This window comes from Carcharhinus amblyrhynchos, chromosome 9 (assembly GCF_965287045.1).
Source record: "Carcharhinus amblyrhynchos chromosome 9, sCarAmb.v2.hapA, whole genome shotgun sequence".
In the NCBI taxonomy this organism is placed as follows: Eukaryota; Metazoa; Chordata; class Chondrichthyes; order Carcharhiniformes; family Carcharhinidae; genus Carcharhinus; species Carcharhinus amblyrhynchos.
In genome coordinates, this window is record NC_137332.1 from 109,942,955 (window position 1) to 109,960,314 (window position 17,360).

General features: G+C 46.6%; 1 protein-coding gene across 3 annotated transcripts in view; it reads left to right on the forward strand.

The window, feature by feature from the left end:
* LOC145348192 (histone-lysine N-methyltransferase EHMT2-like) overlaps positions 1–15,760 on the forward strand; it is a 77,416-nt gene extending 61,656 nt beyond the window's left edge. For all 3 annotated transcript variants that reach the window (XM_080196386.1, XM_080196388.1, XM_080196387.1), the window contains 7 exons: positions 3,123–3,267; positions 5,362–5,439; positions 10,084–10,199; positions 11,340–11,426; positions 13,004–13,082; positions 13,839–14,014; positions 15,039–15,760. In XM_080196386.1, the coding sequence (XP_080052512.1) occupies positions 3,123–3,267; positions 5,362–5,439; positions 10,084–10,199; positions 11,340–11,426; positions 13,004–13,082; positions 13,839–14,014; positions 15,039–15,219 (862 nt within the window). In that variant the 3' untranslated portion in view covers positions 15,220–15,760. The remainder of the gene's footprint in view (positions 1–3,122; positions 3,268–5,361; positions 5,440–10,083; positions 10,200–11,339; positions 11,427–13,003; positions 13,083–13,838; positions 14,015–15,038) is intronic.
* Positions 15,761–17,360: the final 1,600 nt, after the last annotated feature.

Below are 17,360 nucleotides of genomic sequence, written 5' to 3' on the forward strand. Positions count from 1 at the left end.
TGATTCTCTTGGTATGCAAGAATCTGTTGACGCCTGTCTTCATAACCTGTTCCCTGGTGCTCAGTCTGGGTTCCGCCAGGATTGTTCAGCTCTGGACCTTATTAAAGCCTTGATTCACGGTAAGAAGTCTCACAACACCAGGTTAAAGTCCAGCAAGTTTATTTTGAAAACCCAGAGGGTTGTAAGTTAGATGGAGAGAAACCATTCCCTCTGGTTAGAGAAGACAGATAAACCCATGGTTTACTCCGGATGCTCCAGTTTCCTCCCACAGTCAAAAAAATGTTGAGGTTAGGCTGATTAGCCATGCTAAATTGTCCCTTAGTGTCTCAAGGTGTGTAGGGTAGGTGGATTAGCCATGATAAACACTTTATCTACAACTCTATGACTATGGTATATCTCTACACCCTAGTTATGACTGTAAACTCTATAATCTGTACCCTCCTTTCCTTCTGCCTGATGTACGGTATGTTTTATCGACATACAAGCCCAGAGGGTTTGCAAATCCTACTAACTGCCCTGGCTTGAGACAAATCACACCTCTTTAAGCTATGATTATCCCTCCCACCACTGGCACTGTCTGTACCTGTAAAGATTTGCATTCCAAACATCCTTCATATTCCAAGCTTGTAATTATCCTGGATTAAGAACCTGCTGATTGCCATGAAACCATTATGTCGGGAGGGCTAGAATACAAGAGTAGGGATGTACTTCTGAGACTGTGTAAGGCTCTGGTCAGACCCCATTTGGATTATTGTGAGCAGTTTTGAGTCCCATACCTAAGGAAGGGTGTGCTGGGAAGGATCCAGAGAATGTTCACAAGAATGATCCCTGGAATGAAGAGCTTGTCGTATGAGGAACGGTTGAGGACTCTAAGTCTGTTTAGAAGGATGAGGAGGGATCTTATTTGAAACTTACAGGATATTGCGAGGCCTGGATAGAGTGGACATGGAGAGGGTGTTTCTACTAGTAGGAAAAACTAGAACCAGAGGGCACAACCTCAGGCTAAAAGGACGATCCTTTAAAACAGAGATGAGGAGCAATTTCTTCAGCCAGAGAGTGGTGAATCGATGGAACTGTTTTCCGCAGAAGGCTATGGAGGCCAGGTCATTGAGTGTCACGACAGAGATAGATAGGTTCTTGATTAATAAGGGGATCAGGGGTTATGGGAAAAAGGCAGGAGAATAGGGATGAGAAAAATATCCGCCATTATTGAATGGTGGAGCAGACTTGATGGGTCGAGTGGCCTAATTCTACTCCTATGTCTTATAGTCTTATTATCAGTTGTTATAAAAACCCATCACTTATGTCTTTTAGGGAAGGAACCCTGCCATCCTTACCTGGTCTGGCCTACATGTAACTCCAGAGCCACAGCAATGTGGTTGATACTTAACTGCCCTCTATACTAGCCTGGCAAACTACCCAGTTCAAGGGCAATTAGGGATGAGCAACAAATGCTGGTCCAGTCAGCGAACACCACAGCGCATGAATGAAGGAAAGAAATGACCTAGTCTTGACAATTCATTCACTCCCATTCCTTATCTAATATTGCGCAAGCTAAGAAAGAAAGATATTTGATTTATATCAGAACCTCAGAGTGTGTCAAAGCACTTTCCAATCAATAAAATGTAGTTTGCTGTTGTCATGCAGGAAACCCAGTAGTTAATCTCTACACACTCCCGTAGGCAGCCGGGGATAACGCCTCTGCCCTTCTTCAAAGTAGTGCCGTGGGAACTTTTACTCCCACCTGAGAGGGCAAGCATGACCCAGGCTTAATGTCCCACCTGAAAGACAATGCAGCACTCCCTCGTTACTGCAGCGAGAGTATCAGCCAAAGTTTTGTGTTGGGATCTCGAGTGGGATCTGTTAACTTCATTTATTCGTCACAAGTAGGCTTACATTAACACTGCAATGAAGTTGTTGTGAAAATGCCCTAGTGGCCACCCTCCGGCGCCTGTTCAGGTACACTGAGGGAGAATTTAGCAGGGCCAGCGCACCTAACCAGCACATCTTTGGAGTGTGGGAGGAAACCCAAGCCGGAGGAAACCCACGCAGACATGGGGAAAATGTGCAAAGTCCACACAGACAGCGACCCAAGCCAGGAATTGAGCCCAGGTCCCTGACACTAGCCACTGTGCTGCCCCCATGTCGCCTTCCTGAAGTCACACATTTCCACCTGAGGCGCTGATATTTATGGTATTGTCATTCTGAAAAGCGGCCCCTGGGAGGTTGGTGTGTGAGGCTTACTGTTCTCACTGTATCTCTGCCGCCACGCCCATTGGAGCCGGATTGAAACTGCCCAAACTGGTCTTGCAACTGATCCCATTGTGAGCAGCCGCAGAGCACAAGCCAGACAAACCCTCGATCAAAATGTCAACGCCCCACCCCTGTAGCTGTGATTGGATGGTCTGTTGTCTCAAACACAGAGATTAGCATTTTAATGAGCAAACATGGGAGATTAAAATCACAATGAGAGACTGAAGGAGGAAGTGAATGAACTCAATCACAGCAGATTGGAATATTATTTAAATGGTGAAAAGACAGGCGCAGCGAAGGCCCCAGAGATTGAGCAGTGGTTTCTGATCAGAAATCACTAATCTGGTCAGAGACAAAGCATAAGAGGCTTTCTCCCACTCCCCCCTTTCTCCCCCTCTCCCCTTTTTTCATCCTCCCCCTTCTCACCCTCCCCCTTCTCACCCTCCCCCTTTCTTCCCTTCCTCCTGTCTGCCCCCGTCTGCCCCCTTCCTCTCTCCACCTTCTCCTCCTTTCCCCTCTATCTCCACCCCTTCCCTCTCCCTCTCTTCTTCCCCAGCCCTCTTTGCCCGGTCTCTTGGAAGTGCAGAAGGAAACGGGTGTGCTTCTACGGAACCTTTCCTGACCTCCAGATGTTCCCAAAGCTAATCAAGTGCTTTATGTTTTGAAAAGCAGCAAATTTTATGATGTTGTTAACACAGCAGCCAACTTGCACATGGTGAGTTACCCCCAACAGCACTGTGACAAATACCGGGTGGAGGGGGTGCGTTATGGTTTACAAAGTGAGGGAAGCATACATCTTGGCCAGGTTTCTATTGATGGCGTCTGCGAGAGCGTGAACTGACTCGTATCTGGGACACTCTGTTTCTCAGGGACATTGCCAGAGGTTACGAAAATGTCCCGATACCGTGCGTGAATGCAGTGGATGCAGAAACTTCCCCGGAGGATTACAAATACATCTCTGAGAATTGTGAGACATCCACGATGAACATCGACAGAAACATCACACACCTCCAGGTACCTGCATGCATTAAACCTGGGGAGGGATCCTTCGTCTCAAACCCAGTTCCGTCCGTAAACCTCAGCTCACCCAACTGCTGACTGAATCCTAACCCGTGCCAAGTCCCTTTCAAGCACCACCCACATTGCCAGTTGGGGTGGGGTCCTTTGTCTCAAACACCCTGCCCTCCACATTTGCCCCATATCCCCTTTGGCTAACAAAAAATCAATCGAAATTAGTTTTAAAACTAATCGATCTCGCATCAGTTGCCATTTGTGGAAGAAAGTTCCAACCTTCTGCACTACCCTAGAAGGATTTCCTCATTTCAAAGAACAGTACAGCACAGGATCAGGGCCTTCAGGCCAGCGAGCCCGCGCTGACACATTGCATCTTTCTAAGTGAAACACCTTTTGCCTCTACGCTGTCCGTATCCCCCCCTTCCCTGATTCCCTACCTATTCACGTGTCTTAAGATGCTGCTTAAGTGTTGTTATTATATCTGAACAAAGAAAATTACAGCACAGGAACAGGCCTTTTGGCCCTCCAAGGCTGCACTGACCATGCTGTCCGACTGAACTAAAACCTCTACCCTTCTGGGGACCATAACCCTCTATTCCTATTGTTATTTGTCAAAACGCCCCTTAAATATCTCTATTGTATTTGCTTCCACTACCTCTGCTGTCACGTACTCCAGGCACTTACCCCACTCCGGTTAAAAAAAAAACCTGCCTCTCACATCTCCTTTAAACTCCCCCCCTTTTACCTTAAACCTGTATCCCCTAGTAATTGACATTTCTTACTTGGGAAAAAAGATGATCCGTTCTATCCGTGTCTCTCTCACGTCTAATTTTCAGGCTATTCTCCCCTTCCCCCATCCCAGACTTCCCTCAAACTATTGAAAATACTCTCTCTCTCTCTCTCTCTCTCTCTCTGTCTGCTCTATCTGTTCCTCCCACTGTCTTGAAAACTTTGATCAAATTACCTCTTAACCCTCTAAATATCCGCATTTGTTCAAACACCCTTCTTGGTCTAAAACCTGGAGTTAGCGTTCTGGTATATCAGCTCTGCACTCCCTCCTAAGATATTCCTTCCCCATTTGAAAATTATTAAATCTGCTGTCGCTGTATTTTCAGGCTGCGGTGTGCGAAAAATAATTTTCCTCTTCTCCATCTCTTTTTTGCCAGTCATCTTGAATCTGTCCCCTCTGGTTAACAACCTTCCTGTCACTGGGAACAGTTTCCCGTTATTTATCTACCCTGTCAAAACCCCTCATGATTTTAAACATTTCTATCTCAATCTCCTTTTGGCTTAAGGGCAGAAGGAGGCCGTTCGGCCCATCAAGCCTGCACTGACAACAACCCCAGCCAGGCCCTATCCTTGCAGCCCCACATATTTACCCTGCTAATGCCCCTGGCACTGAGGGGCCAATACAACTTAACTCTCACATCATTGGAGTGTGGGAGGAAACCTGAGCACCCGGAGGAAACACACGCAGACATGGGGAGAACGTGTGGCACAGTGGTTAGCGCTACTGCCTCATAGCGGCAGGGACCCAGGTACGATTTCTGGCTGGGGTTACTGTCTGTGCGGAGTCTGCGCGGTCTCCCTGTGTCTGTGTGGGTTTCCTCAGGGTGCTCCGGTTTCGTCCCACAGTTCGAAAGACGTGTTGTTTAGGTGTATTGGCCATGCTAAATTCTCCCTCAGTGTACCCAAACAGGTGCCGGAGTGTGGCTACTGAGAGATTTTCACAGTAATTTCATTGCAGTGTTAATGTAAGCCTACTTGTGACACTAATAAATAAACAAACTCCACACAGACAGTCGTCCAAGGTCGGAATCATACCCAGGTCCCTGGTGCTGTGAGGCAGCAGTGCCAACCACTGTGCAGCCCCTTTAAGGAGAACAGTCCCAGCCTCTCCAATCTATCTGGGCTGAGTGTTGAGTGATATTTCGGGGATGTTGGAACTGATCTTCCTCTTCACGCTCCAGTTCTCCTGCTATGTATTTGCAGTGTTTTTAGTTTTGCTTTCAGATTTCTATTTTTCTCGCCCACGTGGCATCAAAGTTGTAGGTCTTTATTGTTTCTTTCACCTGTGTTGTGGTTCTTCTGCAGCATTGTACCTGCTTGGACGACTGTTCCTCCAGCAACTGTCTCTGTGGACAGCTCAGTATTCGCTGCTGGTATGACAAGGTAAGTGTTCTCTGTCTGACATGTCTCGCTAAATTCACACCTGTATCCTAGATAAAAAACCGACACAAAACTTGGGAATGGCTGTGAGAATTATAGAATCCCCGCAGCAGAGAAGAGGCCATTTGGCCCATCGAGCCTGCACCAACTCTCTGACAGAGTCTGTCATCCAGCTCCTTTCCCCCACCCTATCCATGCACCCCAGACATTTGCCATGGCTAATCCCCCTAATTTATACATCTTGGGGCAATTTTAGCATGGCCAATCCAGCTAACCTGCAAATCTTTGTGACTGTGGGAGGAACCCAGAGGAAACCCATGCAGACACGGGGAAAACATACAAACTCCACACAGTCACCCTTGGCCGGAATTGAACCCAGGTCCCTGGAGCTGTGAGGCAACAGTGTTAACCGCAGTGCTGCCTGGAAAGCGAGGGATAGACTTCAAGAGAACATTGACAAGATGATGGTCGGGGAAGATTGAATTGAATGCAGAGAAATGAATCATAAATTCCTACAGAGCAGAAGGAGGCCATTTGACATCAACCACGATCCCATCCAGGTCCTATCCCCATAACCCCATGCATTTACCTTAGTGAATCTCCCTGACACTAAGGGGCAATTTAGTATGGCCAATCCACCTAACCCGCACATCTTTTGGACTGTGGGATGAAACTGGAATTCCTGAAGGAAACCCATGCAGACACAGGGAAAATATGCAAACTCCACGTAGACAGTGACCCAAGCCGGGAATCGAACCCATGTCCCTGGCGCTGTGAGGCAGCAGTGCTGACCACTGTGTCAGCGTGCCGCCTCAATTGTGAACAGATACATTTTGGTAGAAAAAGAGGGAGGTAGTGTAAAATTAAAGGTGCTGTTCTAAAGGGGGTGCAAGAGCAGAGGGGCGGGCGGGTTGTATGCGCACAAATTGTTATAAGTGGCGGAGCAGGTTGAGAAATTAGTTAGGAAGGCATTTGGGATTCAAGAATTAGGAACAGGAGTAGGCTATTCAACTCCTTGAGCCTGCTCAACTATTCGATAAGATCACGGCTAATCTGACTGCGGCCTCAACCCACTTTCCTGTCCGCCCACTGCACAATCTTTGGCTCCCTTGACGATTAAGAAACTAACTCCAACCTTAAGTAAGCTCCATGACCCAGCGGCTTTACTGCACACTGGGGAAGGAACTGCACAGATTATCGTCGCTCAGAGAGACAAATTGTCCTCATCTCAGTCTCAAATGGAAGACCTTCCCATTTTTAAACTGTGTTCCCTAGTTCTGGATTTCTCCTTGAGGAGGAAACAACCTCCCAGCATCCACCCTGTCAAGTTCCCTCAGGATTTTATGTTTCAGTAAGATCATGTGAAGGGAAGTTTGGATAGTTAAACAGGAAGGGCGAGGCAATTGTCCAGGTTTGTTATCCTGAAAATGATAACCAGAGTGTGGCAGAAGTGACCGAGCTACAAATGTAAGAACACACCAGCAAATACGGTCAATAGTAGGGAGAAATGTTAAAAGGATAGAAATAAAGGCTCTTTTTCTGAGTGCACACAGTGTTTGTAACAAGATCGATGAATTGATAGCACAAGAGAAATAAATGAACATGATATAATAACCATTACAGAGAGGTTCCTGAATATTCAGGTTTGTTCAGTTTTTCGAAAGAACGGAAAGAAAATAAAAGGAGGTGGGGGGTAGCTCTGTTAATAAAGGATGAGTTCAGTACGGTGGTGAGAAATGGTTCTCATTTTCAGGTTAACAAACCTGTACAAGAATGGTTTGAAGGATCAAGATGTAGAAACAGTTTGGGTGAAGATAAGAAATGGTTAAAGAAAGAAGTCGTTGGTGGGAGTATTTTATAGGTCAACCTCCTGACACTAGATTACACTATAGGACAGAGTGGGTTTATGTGAAAAGTACTGAAAATAATTGTGGTTGATTTTAAACTTCTTATGAATTGGACAAATCAAAGGTAGCTGAGAGGATAAGTTCATAGAGTGAGTTAGGGACACTTTTCTGAGAATAATGTGTCTGGAAACAATCAGGGTCCAGGCTGTTTTAAGTCTGGTAATGTGTAGTGAGACAGATTTAAAAAAGGATTTCATTGCAAAGGATCCTTTGAGTAAGTCTGAACATGAGAAATGTGGGCCTGAAACTAGTATCTAAATTGAAATAAGGGTAATTACAATGGGTATGAAGTCAGAGTATACTGAAGTGGACTGGGTGAATAAGTTAAAAGTTAAGACAGTACAGAAGCAGTCGCAACAATTAAATATTTCACGATTCTTGAAAAGGATATATTCTATTAAGAAAGCAAAGCTCTACAAGAAGGATGTGCTGTGACTAACTAAGGACAATCAGAGTGGTATCAGATTGCAAGAAAAGAAGTACAAAGCTGGAAAGATTAATAGTAGGGAAACCAGAAAAGGATGACCTAAAAAATAATGGAGAAATTGGAGTTTGAAAGTAAACTAGCAAAAGATATAAAATCAGACAGTAAAAACTTCTGCAAGTATACAAAAAGTAACAGTTGTGAGCAGTGGTCCCTTACAGAGTGAGACTGGAGAAGTAGTAATGGGAAACAAGGAAATAGCAGAGGCTTTGATCAAGTAATCGTATCTCTCCTCACAGTGAAAGACACTAAAAGCAAGCAAAAAATGGTAGGAAATCAATGTGAGGTTGACCTTAAAATGGTCAGGATCACGAGAGAAAAAGTACCAGGAAAACTAATGGGACCAGAGGCTGACTTGGCTTGACTTGAATCCTGGGGTCCGAAAGGAAGTGCTCGCAGAGATAGTGGTTGCATTGGTTGTAATTTTCCAAAGTTCCCTAGATTTTGGAAAGACCCCAGAAGGTTGAAAAATTGCACCTCTGTTCAAGAAAGGAGGGAGGAGCAATCTATAGGACATTTAGCCAAACATTTATCATTTGGAAAATACCAGAATCCGTTATGAAGTAAACAGGCAGAATCAGCATGCTTTGTGAAAGGGAAATCGAGGTTGACAAATACATTCTTTGTGGATGTAACCAGCAGGGTTGATGAAGGGGAACCCGTAGATGTAGTATATTTGGATTTCCAAAAAGCATTCAGTAAATTGCCACATAAAATGTTTCCCACTCAAGATAAGAACTTGTTAGGGGTGATATATTAGCATGTGTAGAGGATTGGCTAACTAGTGGGAAGGACAGAGTGGGGATGAGTACCTCATTTTCAGGTTAGGAAAGTAGCAAGTGGAATGGCACAGTATCTGTACTGAGGCCTCAACTATTTAGGGTCCATATGGATGACTTGGAGGTTCTGACTATTGTGGCAAAATTTGCAGGTGATACAAAGATAGGAGGGATGTAGGGTCTGTTTTCTTCAGAGTAAACTGGAGCATGATTGGTTTGAAGTAAATACTCCTTTATTTAAGCATCTTTTATAAGCATTTTACAGAAAGCGAAATAAGAATTACTTGAGAGAGAGAGGGTAGCCAAAAGCAATACTGAGATCGAACAATTCAAAACGTAGCCTGGATTAAACTAACTAAACATCGACCTGTGTCTACAGTATAACTGAATACATACCTTGTGTTATTAAGCTGGATGCAAACAGTCTCCAGCTGCATCAACAACTTGCTTCTGTGGCCCTGTGAAAGCTTCTGTTTACCTTATGAGCAACCTTGTTTATCTTACGTTGTATTTTCATAGAATGCAGCTAAATTTCTAGGCTGGATCCAGAATACAAGTTGATGTGGCCAAATTAGCTTAAATTAACTCAAAGCACAATTGGTTACATTCAACAGAAATACCTTAAAATGAAGCCTTTTAACTGTGCAAACCATACAGAGGATCCCACAGGTTGTGAGGTGGATTCAAGGATTCTGCAATGGGATGTAGACAGTGAGTGGGCAGATAGACTATAATGTGGGAAGTGTGAGATTGTTCACTTTGGAAGACTAGAAAAGCAGAATATGGTTTAAATGGAGAGAGAGTGCGGAATGCTGCGAAACACAGAGATAGGAGAGTCCTAATATGTAAATCACAAAATGCTAGCATGCAGATACTGCAAGTAATTGGGAAGGCAAATGCAAAGTTGGCCTTTGATGTAAGGATTGTTTGATAGTTTGTTGCAAGGCTGGTCGATTGAGGATATTCAAAACTGAGACAGATTTTAGACAAGGGGGCCGCGGTTATGGGGGAGGGTTAGGCAGCAAGTGGAGTCAGATCAGCCATGATCTTATTAAATGGTCGAGCAAGCTCAAGGGGCCAAATAGCATCTTATTCCTTAATGATCTTATTAAGGATGGAGAGCGAGAGAATCCAGATTTATGGTTATTAGCAAAAGAAGCAGTGTAACATGCGAAAAAGGAACTTTACGCGGTGGTTGGTTTGTGCTGAGTGGTGGAGACAGAAGGGAATTGAATAAGATTCAGAAGGGAACAAGATGCTGGGCAGCAGGGAAAGAGTGGGGTGGGGTAGCAGCGAGCTGGCAGGTATTCAGAGGGCTGAACAGCCTCCTGTGCTGTGACCATTCCAAGTTGCTTTCTGGCCCGCAGACAGGAGTCACTGCGATGGTTACAGCACAGAGCAACTTGTGAAATAATGACAAGGTTAGAGCCAAGAGAACCTCAATGTTAACCATTTTCCCCCTTTTTTAACGGGACAGGATGGGCGTCTTTTGCAAGAATTCAACAAGATCGAGCCGCCTCTGATCTTCGAGTGCAATCAGGCCTGTGCCTGTTGGCGATCATGCAAGAACCGTGTGGTGCAAAGTGGAATCAAGTAAGAATTGGTTGCTGCGGGGTTGGAATGTTGAGATTAAACCATCTCCCTCTATAACTCTCACCCCTTTGCGTCTAATTGTCATTCCCTGATGCCATGTCCTATTAGAACCATAGAATCCCTACAGTGCAGAAGAGGGCCATTTGGCCCATCGAGTCTGCACCAATCACTATCCTACCCAGGTCCTATTCCCGTAACCCCATACATTCACCCTGCTAATCCCCCCGACACTAGGGTCAATTTACCATGGCCAGTCATGTGAACTCGCACATCTTTGACTGTGGGAGGAAACTGGAGCACCCGGAGGAAATCCAGGTAGACACAGAGAGAATGTACGAACTCCACACAGTACTCAAGGTCAGAATTGAACCTGGATCCCTGGTGCTGTAAGGCAGCAGTGCTAACTACTATGCCGCCCGGTGATTGGAGGGGAAAGTGTGGTGGCAGAAGACAACCCCTCAACATTTCTGAAATTCGATCCAGAGCAATCATTTTCCCCTTTTTATTCCCCCACAGTATTTCTCAAACTTATGTCCTTTTGGAGAATTCTTACTATTCCTTTTTTCCGTGTTGCTTTCAACTGTGACATCCACTATATACTGTTCAGACCTGTTCTTACTGATTAGGAGCTGATGGCCTTGATCTGCGCTTCAGTGGACTGAGGAAATGAAAGAGGAGAAGGAAGGAAATCAGGCATGATATTGCTGTCTGATCCCTGCCTGGCGTGCCTCCACCCCACAGTGATCTCTTCCTCCACATGCCCTCTTCACACTTGACTTTTTTTGCAAATTGCCCTTTGGCAGATGTTGCGTGACAGGATCCACCTCAACAGCAATGCCTTCTACAGTAGAGCAGCCAACCGACACTCCCCGTTCCAGTTCCTGCCTTGAGAGGTATCACGTTATGCCTCTGCTGCTCATGCCCCGGTGAGAATTCAGGAGGAGAGGGCAGGAGTTGGGGAGCGAGGGAGAGACAGAGGAGAGAGAAAACCCTTGACTTCTTACTGGGCCCAGCCTGTGCTTTGCTAGCTTTGTTGTTGCGTTTTGGTGCCCTCCTGAGAGACTCAGAGGGAGCATTGGGTTTTCTGCCGATTGTGAACGGTTGCCTGATCTGTTTATTCTCTTGATTTTTGCTGGGAAGAGTTCGCCTGCAGCTCTATCGGACGGAGAAGATGGGCTGGGGTGTGCGAGCACTGCAGGACATTCTTCAAGGGACCTTCATCTGTGAGTAAGTATAGTGCACAGGCATGTTCAATGACATGTGAATTCAGACTGGCCCGTGGGTGAAGATCCCAGCAGCAAAAAAAAGCACAAGTTCTCCTAAAGATTCGATGAGATTTAAATGGACCAGAGGGCCCCACCCCACACTGTTCTCATGGAGTAAATGAGGTCAAAACTACTTCCGTCTGAGCTGAAATTCTAATCAGTTTTGAGTTGAAATGATTTCAGTGCTGCTGCCGCCAGCTGTGCCTGGCACCTCGTTGCTCTGTAATGATAACATACTCTCTCACTCCCTTCCTGACCTGCTGAATATTTCCTGCTTTCCCTTATTCTATTCCACATTAGTGGTATCAGCGCAGTTTTGTTTCAGAAATTTTCTCAGCTATGACTCTCGATTACCCTGTTGTGGCCCTTGACCTTGCCTCTGATGGACCCACTCCGTCCTCTTGACCATTGCCCTGCCCCTGAACCTCCTGTCTGCCACAGTCCATTTCACACCCCGGTCCCTCTCCCCACCCTGTTTCCCTCTCTCTCTCTCTCTCTCTCTTCCTCCTCACCCCCATCCCGCAACCTGGCAGTTTCAAAACAATCTGTGCAATTAACTACCACAGAAAATATTTGAGACCAAAACATTGTGCGATTTCAAAGAGAAATTAAATATAGCTGTTGGGACTAAAAGGATATGGGGAGAAGGGAAGAATCAGAATATTGAATTTGATGATCAAAATGAATGGCAGAGCAGGTTTGAGGGGCTGAATGGCTTATTCCTGCTTCTATTTTCTCCGGTGCTCTGGCCAGTATTTATCTCTTAATTAACTTCACAAAAAGCAGATCACATGGCCTTTATCACATTAGTGTTTGTGGGTATTTAAGTGTATATTGGCTGCCCGTCTTTCCCACATAACAACTACGATTTCATCAGTTATTTCATCGGCTGCAAAATACTTTGAAACATTGGCTGTCCTGAAAAGCTTCATTTTTATTTCTTGTCCTCTCTCGTCTACTCTGTCTCTCTTGCTTTCCCTCACCCTCTCTCACTTTCCTTCCATATGTTACTGTCACACTATCGGTCCATCTCATACTTGGTCTCTCTTTCTCATCTTGCCGTCCTCTCTTTTGCTCTCACCCATCTTTCTTGCTTCCCCCCCGACTTCTGTCTCTCTTACTGTCTCGTTTTGTCTCTCATACATTCTTGTTCTATCTATCTTGCTCTCACTCTCTCCCTCCCTCTATTTCCTGTACATTCTTGCTCTATCTATCTTGCTCTCACTCTCTTCCTCCCTCTATCTCTCGTGCTGTCATTCTGTTTTGTTCTCTCCCTCCCTGTCTGAATCTCACGCTTTTGTTCTATCTATCGTGATCTCTCTGTCCCTCCCTCTTTTCTTCTCTCGTGCTCTCATTCCATCTTGCTCTCGTTTTTCTCCTTCTATTTCTTGCGGTCTCATTTGATCTGTCTTGATCTCCCTCCCCCTCTCTCTCTTTCGCGCTCCCATTTTATCTATCTTGCTCTCTTTCTCCCTCCCTTGCACCGGCTCTCTCGCCCTCCCTCAATCATCGTGTCTAATAGCTTCCTCTCTGATTCAGGTATGTGGGTGAGATCATTTCAGACGCTGAGGCGGATGTGCGTGAAGATGACTCCTATCTCTTTGACCTGGATAATAAGGTAATGCTGCATCATCGAGGGCTCATCTATCTGCTGACTGAGGGCTACAGTGAGATTGCAGAAACTAACCCTCCTAAACCTGGGATGTTAAATACAGCTTTCCCTCCCACTGTCTCAAGTGGACCAGGGGCAGAATCTGACACCCTGAGAACCGGCTCGGACCTTGAGTTGTTGTGTCTCCAGGGAGTTGAAGGTTAATGTCGTCGTCTGAATTTTAGGTGGCATTGTGTTTTTTAAATCAAGTTACATAGAAAGTTTTTTTTATCAATTGTTAAAATACTTCGAAAGTCGGGGTAAAATTTGACCATAGAATCCCTACAGTGCAGAACGGGGCCATTTGGTCTATCAAGCCTGCACCAACAAGAATCCCACCTAGGCCCTATCTCTGAAACCCCATGTATTTACCCTGCTAATCCCTTGACACTAACCGTTCCATCTAACCTGCACATCTTTGGAGTGTGGGAGAAAACCGGAGCACCTGGAGGAAACCCATGCAGACACGGGGAGAACGTGTCAACTCCGCAAAGTCACCCAAGGCCAGAATTGAACCCAGCCTGGCGCTGTGAGGCCTCTGTGCTAACCACTGTGCCGGCCAGTTGATAGATTTGTCAGTGGGATATCGTGTGGTATAATCTCCAGACATTTAACCATAAATCATTAAACTGCAGGGTATGTAAACCAGGTTTTTTAACAACCTGGAGCTTTCTAGGTCTGTGAGATGGCGCGTGGGAGCTGATTCTTTGTGTTGTGTTCCAGGACGGGGAGGTATACTGCATCGATGCCCGTTACTACGGTAACGTGAGCCGCTTCATTAACCACCTGTGCGACCCGAACATCATCCCCGTGCGCGTCTTCATGCTGCACCAGGACCTCCGGTTCCCCCGGATCGCCTTCTTTAGCAGCCGGGATATCAAGACCGGCGAGGAGCTCGGGTAAGTGTGCCTGGAGCAACCCTGGGGGGTTGGAGCCTGTATGATGCCCGTGGTTTGTTTTACGCAGGTGCCGGTGGACACCTCTGCCTTTCCACCAGACAAAGGAGTGTAGTGTATGGGTTGCTGCTGCTGCACACTGTTCACCCACCTCAGCCTTGTTAGCTGTCTGGACCTGCAGTAACAATCCCCTGCCAACCAGGGGTAGTGGGGTCCCCACTGCAGGATTTTGTACATTTATATCGATTGTGCGAGGTTGCAGTGCCTTTTTTGCTTACTTCAGGGGAGCGCTCCTCCAATTTTGATTAGTTTATTTATTAGTGTCACAAACATTAACACTGCAGTGAAGTTGCTGTGAAAATCCCCGAGTTGTTACACTCCGGCGCATGTTCGGGTACACTGAGGGAGAATTTAGCGCGGCCAATGCACCCTAACCAGCATGTCTTTGAGACTGTGGGAGGAAACCGGAGCACCCGGAGGAAACCCATGCAGACACAGGGAGAACATGCAGTATTCACACAGAGCGTGACCCAAGGCCGGAATTGAACCCAGGTCCCTGACGCTGTAAAGCAGCAGTGCTAACCGCCGTGCTATCCTACTTCAGTTCCACTCTCCTGCTCTTTGTCCATCTGGTACAAAGGTGGACAGAGAGGGCAGAGAGACCCAGTGACCCAACCTCTACTGCTCGCTGGGAGAGAGAAGCCTAAACACCCTCTGAGGAAAAAAATTCATCCTCATCTCCGTCTTAAATGGGAGATCTTTTATTTTGAAACTGCACTCCCACTCCCCTCCACCCTGCCCCTCATTGTTGAATTTCCACAATAAAGGTGGACACATCATCCCAGTATGTACCCTGCCCAGAATCTGACATTTGAGATTGGCAGCAACTGAATAGCCTCCTGCCATCCCTTATCGTCGTTCCTTTTCAGTTCACGTTAGGACGGTGGAGATTTCGGATGCTTGGCTGAAGCGCTGCATTTTTTTTGTTTTGTTTTTGTTTCAATCCTTCTCTTCACCTCTTTTCCAGCTTCGATTACGGAGACCGATTCTGGGACATCAAGTGTAAATATTTCACCTGCCAGTGCGGTTCGGAGAAGTGCAAGCACTCAGCGGAGGCCATCGCACTGGAGCAGAGCCGCCTCGCCAGGCTGGAGTCGTACCAGGACACCATGCCCGAGAGCAGCCTGACCCTTATTGGACCCTCGTGAGACCATCCACCCATCACGGATTTCTCCCTCCTTTCACCCCTCCTTCCCCCCATCCCCTTCCTCACCCAACACCACCATCAGCACTACAGTCTCTGTTTCACATTATTTCACTCAGAACGCCATAGCATTAAGGTAGCAGTCAGTCCAGGAATGGTTCCAACTGCTTGAGGAAACACCTCTGTGGAAAAGGGTGGCCTTGTATTTTGGGGTCTTTTCTTTCCCCTGGTAGCGGCGCAAGTCCCATTTTGTCACGTTGTTGCGGCCAGCGGCCTTAATCTTTTCCTGAGGTAAGTACGCCCTTGCTGCTGCATAAGCTACTCCTGGCTAAGGGCCATCATCATAGGCAAGAAAAGAGTGACCTTGTCAGCCTGGAACAGGTATTATTGTAGGATTACTTTACGTTCTTTTTCGCCTTGCGTCTTAAACTGTGAATTTAATTTTTTTGTATTATTATGACTATTAATAATCGGAAAACGATGTTTGAGACAAATATTTAAAGGCAGGTTGCATTTGTGGGTTTGGTCTCCAAAATGGGGTGGGGCCGGGGTTGGGGTGGGGGAGCAGTGGATGGTGGCTACAACACATGGGATGCTCATTACTGAATGAATTCTCAGTGAAGCTTCTTTGGTTAACCCGGTTTGAAGTCAGATGTGTTGGGATTGTCCCATTGGGCGGGCGGAGGTCTCTGGGGAGCTGGCGGGGTTGTGTGCTGGAAAGGATTACTCCAACGGTACTGCGAATACCCTTTGTCTTTTGCAGCACCAAGTCCTCAAACACAATGAACAGGCCATCTAACTTTGAATGACAATCCCAATAGTCTTTGTTGCGCTTTACCTGGCTGTGTCCCACGCCCTGACTGCGAGGCAAGTACCCCCACCAGCTGCCATCCATCACTTGTCCTCCCACATACTTCTGTCGGCTTTTCAGAGACTGTGGCTGTCGCTGTCTAGTCCAGCGTTTGTTACGAGCCCCCAATTACCATTGAGAAGGCAGTGATTAGCCATCCACCAACTTGCAGTCCACGTGGTGCCGGTACCCACAGTGCTGTAAGGAAGGGAGTTCCGGGATTTAGACCCAGTGGCAGTGAAGGAACGGCTGATATAGTTCCAAGTCAGAATGATGCATAGCTTGGAGGGGAACCTGCAGGTGCAGCTACTGTTCCTATGTATCAGCTGCCCTTGTTCTTATAGGTGGTAGAAGGCAAGGTTTGGAAGGACAGAATTGCACATTTTGTCAGTCTAACCTGAGACCATTGTCTTAATGAGGGAGAGAACAGATGACGTGGACTGTTGTTAATACAGGACAGGAGGGCATTAATGCTGGGTGGGTAGAACCACAACTAGTGTCTATATAGGGCAGGAGGGACAGTAAAATGCTGAGTGGTTAGACACTCTGGACTGGTGTTAACAATGGGAATGGTGGCCTAATCCCCATATAAGAGTAAAATACTGCCGATGCTGGAAATTTGAAATAAAAACAGTGGTTAACAATACTCAGCAGGACCTACGGTCAGACCAGCCTCAGTGTTAACACCTTTGCCTCTGCTTTGGAAAGCTGTGGGTTTGAGTCACACTCCGAGGTCATCATCTATGTTGATCCTCCTACTGCAGTACTGGGGGAGTGCTGCACTGTCAGAGGGTCAGTACTGGGGGGAGTACCGCACTGTCAGAGGGTCAGTACTGGGGGGAATGCCGCACTGTCAGAGGGTCAGTGCTGAGGGAAATGCTGCACTGTCAGAGGGCCAATAGTGATAGAGTGCTGCAATGTCAGAGTGAGTACTGAGGGAATGCCACACTGTCAGAGGGACAGTACTAAGGGAGCAGCGCACTGTCAGAGGATCAGTAGTGGAAGGTCAGTACTGAGGCAGCATTGCACTGTCAGAGGGTCAGTACTGAGGAAGTGCTGCACTGTCAGAGGGTCAGTACTGAGGAAGTGCTGCATTGTCAGAGGGTCAGTACTGGGTAGCACTGCACTGTCAGAGGGTCAGTACTGAGGGAGCGTTGCACTATCCGAAGATTAGAACAAAGGGAGAGACGCACTGTCAGAGGGTCAGTACAGAAGGAGTGCTGCATTGTTAGTATTGAGGAAACACGTGCAGCAAGTGCTGATTTTCAGATGAGATACTACAGGGAAGCCAAGCC